Source organism: Triticum dicoccoides, chromosome 5A (genome assembly GCF_002162155.2).
Source record: "Triticum dicoccoides isolate Atlit2015 ecotype Zavitan chromosome 5A, WEW_v2.0, whole genome shotgun sequence".
NCBI lineage: Eukaryota > Viridiplantae > Streptophyta > Magnoliopsida > Poales > Poaceae > Triticum > Triticum dicoccoides.
The window spans coordinates 559,469,657-559,479,603 of NC_041388.1; the positions used below are offsets into that span (position 1 = coordinate 559,469,657).

Sequence of the window (9,947 nt, forward strand, 5' to 3'; positions counted from 1 at the left end):
CCAGAACCATATTGTTTTGAGACATCAACATCAAGTAGTCCCTGTTAGTATCATTTGCTTGACAAGGTTATCTCACTTGCTAAAATTAAAACCACAGAAATCACCATGGTCCTTTATGTGCACCAAAAATTCTCAATATAGGTGAATCGTTCAGATCGTCGCTGTTATCCAGAAAGCTCGACATTTGAATGCCTCCACCCATGCTTCATCACCCTATTCTAGGGTATGGATCCTGCTACTGAGGAAGTCACCGCTGGCCACGATATAGCCGACTAGTTGCTCTTTCCATAGCTACTTAGGTACAGATACCTCACCATCTAGTTGATCATGTCTCACAAACACTACCACCAACCAGGAATGGAGGAGTATTATGACTATCACGGTGGTCACCAAAAAAAAATTAGGATGTAAATACAACTACGAGAATTACCCAAAAAGCATCAAGCGTCTTCAGATATTAGGCTCCCTCAGGATCTCTGAATTAGAGCGCTTCCCCTGCCCCTGAAATTCAAATTAAGTCAGTACGATTAGAACAATAATATTATATTGAATACATAGTTTTGCTGGGCATTACCTTCAGCCACTTCACTTGTTTGCCTCCCAGTTTATCAAAGTGCTCTTTAAAGTAAGATGACTTCTTGGCCAGTTTCACATCATAACCTCTAGCATACGAACTTAGTATGCCAACAACCTCGCCCTTTAAGTTGAACACAGCAGCGCCAGCAATCTTTTGAAGATGTTCTGCTTCCAATTTTGCTTCATCATCGTTTCTTGCTATGTCAAATAGGACTGCGTTTGTGCAAGTAAACGTGAACAAGTCTGCGGATCCTGGCTGAATAGTTCCCTGCCTACCCATGGAAGTGCAATTATTTAACCTGAAAAGGCTATGAGTTAGTTGTAAGGTGAAGACAGTCCAAAGGGTGCATTTGAAGGTAGGAAAAAACTTACACAACATGTCCGTTGAACATACTAATTCCATCCATATAGGGGAAAAGAGACACCACCTTCTCACACACATTGTCATCAGGATCTAAATCAGCAAATTCAACATGAGGCAGCAGGTTGTTCATGCGGTCTGTAAACAGGATAGTAATACTGCACCCAGGAAGTTGCCCCACCTTCTGAACAATTGCAGCTTTCTTCTGATTATAAAACTGAACTGATTTGGGCAATTTGGTCAGCGCAAGAGTCAACAGATACCAAAGTATGCGATTCTGTTGACCCAATAAGGAGGCCTGTACGGACGGGCTTCACATTAAGGCCCTGTTTGGTTCAGCTTTTATCGAAGGATTCCCCTGCCGCGCAGCAAAATCTGAACCAAAGGACGAACCCAGCAGAATTCGATTCCAGAAATCCGCTACCAAAAGCGGAAGCAGCCCAGGACGTGCTTTCCAAAATCTGATTCCGCTGCGGGTCAAAATCTGAAAAGGTTGTATCAGCTGGTTTGCCAAATGGCCTACATCTTTTTCACATCAGATTTTCCACAGCTGTTTTTCCATAGTATATTTTTCACAGCTACTTTTAGAAATCCACAGCCGAACCAAACAGGGCCTAAGACTTACAACATAGGGTGCAGCTCCAGTGAAAACTGTTTCCAGTACACCTTTTTCAAAAACCTGAAAAATAATGAACCATACTGAAATTTTCAACAAATACTGCAAAAAAAACAATAGAGGTGCAACATTGACATGGACACGTACAAGAGTGGTGTCCGTGGCGGGATCGGGATCCATGGTACTGTGTTAACCAAGACCTGTAATCAAACCGGAAGAATTCAGAACGTGTCTAAAATTCTGCAGAACATGACTATGTGTAGCAACATAGATAGCCCAGCTGTAGATCATTAGTGTGACTGTTCAAAGCGTGTTGTTTGAAACAATATCAAAAGCAGACAATTGCGACTAGCTAAAACAGAGCAGGACGGATAGTAAAACAGGGAGAAGATAAAAAGGAGGACATTGATTAATAATCCCTCCGTTCCTAAATATAAGTCTTTTTAGATATTTCAATATGGACTACATACAGAGAAAAATGAGTGAATCTACACTTTAAAATAAGTCTTTTTAGATATAAGTCTTTTTAGATATAAGTCTTTTTAGATAGCAATTGAATAGGATTTAACCATAGAAGTGGTAGTATCTCAGTGAAACGTCTACATGCGCTAGCAAATAGGTCACGAGTTCGACTCCTGGGTATAGTATATCTTTTTTCATGTACATGTTTTGCAAAATAAACAAAAAAAATGATATGCGCAGTTGAGGACTCAAACCGGCATCGCCCTGCTGATGGAAGTACATGGTTACCACCACGCCACAGCTAACTCTGGTTATAATGTGATGTCCACTGGTTCAGTATGCTGTAGTTGATAGAATGATAGTTGGACAACCTCCAATATTACACAACGTGAGTTTGGGGGTACTTTTTTGCATAAAATAAATGAAAAGAGAAAGCATTCTTAGTGGGCTATTAACAAAAAAAACAAAAAAAACTTGTTGGCTTATGATGTTACAGGCTTACAGCACTTCGGCAGAAACTTGGGGGGGAATGCAGTATTCCATCTCCCATGCTGGATGCACATGAAGAGCTATTATGTTTGAAATCCTGAAGTAGATTACCAGCTGATAGACTTATCAACAGTAATACAAACACAAGTGCAGCTATTTAAACAGTCACAACTTTAATAGAGTCCTAATCTGAAACAGCAGTCTATCTCTCATGGAACATTCACCCACGAAACAGTTGACAGGCCAGTCACCTGTTTAAGATATCAAACTCAAAAACAACAGTCAAAGATTGCCAGAACACATCCAAAACTGCACGGACATTAGGACCAGACAATCCTAGCAACATCCTAGTGTGATATGCATCCCAGATCTCCTTCTCCATCCATTTAATTTCAACAAGCAAACATGTATTCTACAATATGCAAGAAAAAAAATATGTAACGCATTTCTACCATTACGCTGTTGGGAGAGATTTTGTACTGCTCAGTACACATCTGGGTGAAAAAGAAAAACTAGGTAACGATCTCCAACGATGGAGGATTTAAGCACACGCAAGGACATGGAAGTAATCACCAAAAACAACCCCAAGAGGCTGGACGCTGCGTACCACTGAACACTCTGTCGAGGAGATGCCGGCCAGACAGACGGAATGCTTAGGTGGGAGGAGGAAGCTGCAGGCCCAGGAGGGCGGCCGAGATGCGGAACAGGCCGTCGGAGACGGGGAGCTGCGGGTTGGGCGGAGGGAGATCCGGTGAAGGAGGAGACGCGCGATTCCGCCGGAAATGTGCTCGGGGACGACGGCCTCCGGTGCAGAGCGGCCCGCCGGATGCGCCTGTAGCTCCGGTTCGCCGGCGGGAGCGGCGAGGCTCTGTTCCGGCCGGGGGCGACGGCGGAAGCGGACGATTCTGTTCCGGGCTTGCGGCCTGGGGCGCCGGCGACAGGAGTGAAACCCTAAAGTCGCCTCCGTCTCTCTCTCTCTCTCCCTCCCTCCCGCGCAGAAAGACGAACCCCTTCGTGCAAATTGGGGAGGAAATAAGGGGCGTTGCTATCTGCCGCTTGTAGCGGCAAATAGCGCGCTGCCGCTCACCTGGGCCGGCCCAATGAAGCGATCGCAGCGACCGACCGGGCGCTCGCCAGCGATTTCTTTTTTCCGCTTTAGCTTTGAAATAAATGTTCGGGTAATTTTAGGGAGTTATGACATTTTTCCTTAGTTTTGTTATGACATTTTAATTGTTATTGATGTCTTGTGCAACCACATAAAATACTAGAAGTGGTACATTTGAGATTGCATTGCTCAAATAACAGAGGTGGTGATACAAACTGCTTTACTTGGTTGATGGATTCAACTTTTTGTAGCAAATTATTCAGGTCTCTGCTATCATTCATCCATATGGTTTGTAGATAGTGTCAACTTTCTTCCATGTCACAAGAACATAGCTTACAAAAGTGTCTCACATTATGGGACGGAGGTAGTACTTCACTGTTTAGACATGACTCATTTACATTCATCGTGCAACACAAAGATGGGACAACTCAAGCAACACAAAGACTGGAGCGGACGTCAGGCAGCCAACCAACATGAACACATTATCGATTACCACGAGCAGTAGCAGGACTAAAAAGCACAGTGCCTCCTAACCAGCTTGTAGAAATCCAATGTAGTAGGTTCAGGTATATCAGCAGGGAGCACACATGGCTCGGGTAACGGCCACCTGTCATGAGTAAAAAGAAAGTATACAAACAAGTGAAAAGATTTTAAGAAGAATAACCGATGTATACTAGATGGTATAAACAAATGTAAGAAAGAATACTTGTTGACACCACCCTCGGCAATAGTATCAGCATTTCCATGGGACCAACATGTACCAGCCAACAGCCATCTGTTGTTGAGTAACCACATTTCAGAGACCATACAAGTTATTGAACATATATTTATCTGAAAGAATGTACGGTATGTTACGGTATGGTATCATGATGAGTAAGAAAGAATACCTCTTTTCGTCACCCTCAACAATAGTATCACCTGCCCTAGTCCTAGTCCTACAAGTACACACAATTTCTTTTTACTAAAACGTCTTACATCTGTTTACAGAGGGAGTAGATATTTTGCCAGAAAATACCAAGTGTAAACAAGAAGACATACCATCCTTTATTTAAGTTCAACAAGAGGCAGTGAATAACATCCCTCGGCAGGAACGGAATTTCTTCCTCATGGTAAAAGTTCATACCAAGAAAATTCCCACCAGTGTCAATAAGTGGGCCCCCAATCCCAGCCTAGCAAAACAAAAGCAACATCATACAAGGCTTATGTTACAATTCCGTTGCTAATAAATTCACCGTGTTGAAGATACTGGATAAGTCCAAACGAGATATACCTTGGTGATTTTACACGTGGAGACGCATAGTTCTTTGCAATCGAGCTTGCTTCGTTTGCCAATCAACAACTTGCCCTTTGCAGCCATTATACTGTGATAAGTAAAAAGACGCCCCACAGCTATTACCCTTTTACATGAGGTAACTAGATGCCTGCTAATTTTTATTTCACGAGGACCCCAGTACCCCATGATGTCAACAAGAGCAACGTTGTAATGTAAATTATAACGGTTCAGTATCCCTACGACTCGAAATTGGTTTGGAAGGCAAACTTCAATCTGCAATAATAAGGTCATGTTAACCAGTATCCTAAATGGAAAGGGAAAACGAAAAACAGAAAAAACAAAAAATAGCAGTAACAACCCTCAGGTTATCATCAATCCTGTTTGCATCACCAGAAACTCTAACCAAACTTGCTGAAGTCAGAATTGTTGCAGAGCATGCATTGCACTTTATAAATACACCAGTGCAAGCAAAGAATTTTGCAACTCCTACACAGATAATCATTCAGTTATTAATCATCACCCACTTATTAAAACATAGAAAAGTAATGACTACAACAGAACCATCACCATTGAATGAAGCAAGTGAGACAACACTTCGAGACATTTTTGAAGCAACGCCTTTGGGTAGTTTACTCCAGATATCGTCGACGAAATTTGCTTCAAGAAAATGAATCTTACGCTTGCCTAGCACGATACACAAGTTAAAATTGCTTGATAAAGTATTAAAAGTGTGCATGTGAAACATAAGGAACTACTCAGCAACACAGGTACAGTGCATGCTAGTTGCAAGGTCCACAAAGTTAGCAGACGGTATCCCAATAATCACCCAGTTAAATCGTTTAAAATTCAAATTGACAATCTCCCAGTTAGGTTGTTTATCAACTAAAATTGGGAGATATCTTTCAGCTTGGCCATGTAACCAATTAGAGCTGAAACCTTCGATTGGTTATTTGTTGGATTGTTAGACTTCTATACAAGGAGGACCCACTATGAGGAACTATCTAAGCAAGAGGAAATGATTCTGATTTCCCATCTCGTCGAAAAGGCACAGCCACGCCTCTTGCGTCCAGGGGCTGCATTATGCTGGACATAAGGTCAATATCCTATGAAATAATTTTGCTCACCTCCTGGAATGCTGCAAAGTAGTTGTTTCATCTCACTTTCGATTCCCGGTTCTTCAGCATCATCAATCTCTTCCTTAGCTCTAGCACTGCAGCACAATGTAGAAAGCTCACTGTGATAAATCCACAAAGACAAGATGCCAAAGACCATACAGAAACTGAGCTATTAAACAAGGGAAATACAGAACAAGGGAGCAAATTAGTTACAGAAATTTCACAGCAGAGAAATTTCTGAAAATCTTAAACAATTTCCCCACGGGTCTTCTTAAATGTAAGTTCGAGTGTAGCAGAAATATATATTAGTGCCAGCATTAAAATAACAATCTTAATTTAGTACAGTACAGACTAAAATTATTGAGAAAAAGCACACAAGTATAAAAAAAAACTAGTGGGACCGTTTTTGGGAATAAACTCATCGACATCAGAAGCTGCTGTTTGGCTTTCAGAATGATATGCCTTACACACAAACTCAAATAAAAAAAGGAGGGAGAAGTAGTACAGGATGCAGTAAGAGAGACGCATGGGCAGGCCAAACAGAGAAGGGTGGTTCATGAATACTGAAAGTGTACATACCTGACCATCCTGTGAGACCCCAAGAATTGAAGAATGTGCTCCCTTCGCACGTAGGGGGTCTTTTTCATTCTGGTACGAGAGCAGTTCATCCCAAAAAAATTACCATCAAAATCAACAAGGGGGCCTCCAATCCCAGCCTAGCACAAAAGTGACAATGAAGTTACAGAGGGAAAATGCTATTCATCATGTCTGAAACTAAGGGTATGTGTCAGTGCATACAATGATAGAATATGCTATAAAGCCACTGATACCAAGTTACCAACAGACAGATATTTGTTTCAACTGTACAACAAGAGCTCACCTTGTTAATCTGGCATGTGCTCAACATTGTCTCACAAGTTAGAGCGCTTAGAGAGGCAAGATCTACTCCGCTTCTGGCCCTTAAAACTCCTGAACTGAAATTGCGCCATACAGCTGCTACCTTCCTATAAGGTTCAAACTGCATGTCACAATCAAGACTTACAGGCGCGGCATCAAATACAGACAAGTCCTTGACATTGACGATGAAAAAATCAACATATCTCCCAGGATGCTCTATCCAGCCAGTGACAGTCCGACCATTCGGAAGGTGCACTTCAATCTGAAATGAGCGCAAGGCAAATTAATGATTACAGGGGCATTATATTAGCATAATAATCCAGGAAAGGAGTAGAGAAAAAGTTACCGTCAAATTTTCAGTGATCTTCCTTGTAGGCCAAGTAAGTGGAATCAAAAGTCTCGATGTGAGGAAACTTGTAGCATCAGGACATGAGGTTTCGATGCATATGCCTGTGCATTCCCCTAACTTGGTATCACCTACAGAGAGAAAATAAAACGCCCAAACTGAATAGCTAAAAAAAGGTAATATGAGAAAGTATTAGCAGTATAATCACCAACCATGGAATGAGGCGAGCGACACAACACTCCTACACAATCTTGAAACTATTTGCTCACTGAGTTGACTCAACGCGCCTGGACTGGGTTCCCTCGAGCTGTCCGATCTCGCTGAGGAGGTACCATCTAAAGCTAGTAGGAATAAAATCATGTGTGATACACTCCATAGAACGGTCAATTATGAATACTCAGGAAAAGGGAGACAAAATGGACTCACTTGGCCTAATCACTTTCTTGCAAGGACGTTGTTTCTCATGGACTCCCATCCTGCGCTTGTTTTTCATCATCATTTCAAGCAGGCCTGAACAGCAAGGAACAAAACCCAACTATTACTGATTGACCACACAACTGGATGGATATGGTTGGCAAACAAATTAGAGGGGTCCAATAGATCGGCGGAGGAAACTAGGAAAAGGTCACCTTACAAATGGCGTTGGAGTTGTGCGGCCCAATCGCTCTGAAGAACTGGTGGGTTGAAGTATCCATATACAGCCAAGAAAGATATATGAGCAATTAACAGTAGGGCTTAGATTAGCAAAGCTAACAAGCAGCTGAGTTTGCTACTTCTATAATAAGAAGGCATACAGTTCTAATCTAGTATTTGCTACATTTTCTGAGACGACACATGTAGGAGGAATAAGCACAACAAACTACGTCCTGACCCATGGCACTCAAGTGTTTGTGGTGTGGACATGTGGTAAACTAGTTGAAAGAGTAAACAGAGGCAAAAAAAAAAATTCTGAAATTACCTATATAAACAGAGATCAACCGTTTACATATACGGGTATGTCGTAACTTTGCATATGATCATCAATGCTTCATTTTGCTACCGAATTGGAGTTAATTCAGAAAGATAATCATAAGTCATACACATGCATGCATCATCATTGTGAGTGTCCTCAAATTGCAAAAGAAAAAACACGCATATCTCATCATAGCTCGATGGAATGAGACATACCCAAAGTAGCGAGACACGCATCCTTCATGAGCTTACATATACATGCGTAGCTTTTCCTTATCGCCCATGCCCATATACGGAGGAACAATTGTCTACTTATGTACAAAGGTTTCTAATTAAGCTGATGTAGTGTACAAGGTAGCTAGTTCAGTTTGTTAGATGACTAAAATGCTTTGCAGGTGCTGAAATACAGAACTGATCAACAGTTCAATACTGAAAGCCTTTTGAACTATTTCAAAGGTGTCCGTTAAGCAAACATTCTAAAGATAGATAAATGCAGTGCTAGCAACAACATTTATTTGTGAGAAAAGATGCTTGCATTGCATTGCATTAGAGGCCTTCTCCCAACTGAGCCCACCAGTATAGTGTTTTCCATAGCTCATTACATATGTTTTCTCTGGTCTAATTTACTACCAAGTAATTGCAATTATTATAGGCACTTGTACTAGTCGTTAATTACAACGAGACAAGCACCAAAAGATGAATAAAAACATGAAGGGAATCAAATATGTTTGATATGTTCAACTTGTGTGTGTATGTGGAGGGACAAAGACACTAGCTGACTTGCAGGTGGAGGAGACGCCCGCCGGGAAGTGCAGTGGGGTAGGAGAGGTCTCGGGAGTGGAGTGCCGAGGTGGAGCTCGGTGGTGCCTTGCCCTTGCTCGTGCCACCGGGGACCGAGGTGGCACACCCACGGCCTGGGTCCGTCACGCGGGCCTAGCCAGCCGTCGCCTCGAGCCACAGGATCCGCCGGAGGGGAGGGGATTCCTCACTGTACAGGAGAAGGTGGAGCGAGGGGAGCTCGTGGAGGTTGGTGCTATCGGCGGGGAGGAGTGGCAACGACCGAAATCGGCCGGCGGTGAGGAAGGGGATCGGGCTGAGGGAGAGAGAGAGAACGCGGAAGGGGGCGATGAGGTTGTGTGAGGTTAGGGTTGGGTGGGTTTTTTTTTTTTTAAGGTAAGACCAAACTTTATTGATCAAAAGTCACAGTTTGTGGAGTACAATTTGCATGGGGATAAACAAGCCAAATATGACGTCCCTGCTGTAAAGAAAGTGACGATCTATCTATTTTATGGGTGTCGCCGTTCAACAACCGGTCTTCGAAAGTAAAAGAACAATTGAAACCAGAAGCTCGGAGGTTAATCTCTGAGATGATCACGTCATTCTTCCCTATGTAGCTGTTGTTTATGTCGTTGATCACTTCTCTTGAATCTGAAGATATGATGAACTGATGAATATGCAGATCTTCAGCGAGCGCGAATGCTTCCCGGCAAACGAGAGCTTTCAGTGTCGCCACATCACACACCCCTAGGGTTGGGTGGGTGGGATGCGGCTTCTCCCACGGGCTGGTCTTTTAGTTTTCTCCTCCTTAGGCATTACTGGACCGGCCCATCTATATCTGGCTTATAGCGAGATAGAAGCTCTCCGCTCGCCAGAAGGATTTTCACGTACCTACTACAATGCCGGGTCAGCCCAATTAGCGATTCCTTACTGTATAGCGGGTCTATGAGCGCGTTTTCTCTGTGTGTGTTTTTACTTT

General features: G+C 42.7%; 1 protein-coding gene across 1 annotated transcript; it reads right to left on the bottom strand.

Annotated features, from left to right (window-relative positions):
• Positions 1-450: 450 nt before the first annotated feature.
• LOC119299985 lies at positions 451-7,849 on the bottom strand. The gene is made up of 18 exons (XM_037577078.1): positions 7,667-7,849; positions 7,453-7,581; positions 7,241-7,371; positions 6,878-7,156; positions 6,577-6,713; positions 6,007-6,092; positions 5,450-5,566; positions 5,241-5,368; positions 4,880-5,155; positions 4,648-4,778; positions 4,497-4,544; positions 4,144-4,384; positions 2,756-2,916; positions 1,701-1,737; positions 1,563-1,616; positions 949-1,154; positions 575-848; positions 451-501 (listed from the first exon to the last, which is right to left on the bottom strand). Exons 1-18 carry the CDS (start codon positions 7,737-7,739, stop codon positions 451-453), a joined length of 2,559 nt encoding a protein of 852 aa, XP_037432975.1. The 5' UTR covers positions 7,740-7,849.
• Positions 7,850-9,947: the final 2,098 nt, after the last annotated feature.

Coding starts and splice junctions, on each gene's coding strand:
- LOC119299985 (XM_037577078.1), bottom strand. CDS start 7,739: ATGATGATGAAAAACAAGCGCAGGATGGGAGTCCATGAGAAACAACGT. Junction 6,093..6,576: donor GGGTCTCACAGGATGGTCAG/GTATGTACACTT, acceptor ATTGTGCTGCAG/TGCTAGAGCTAAGGAAGAGA. Junction 1,617..1,700: donor CCGCCACGGACACCACTCTT/GTACGTGTCCAT, acceptor ATTATTTTTCAG/GTTTTTGAAAAAGGTGTACT.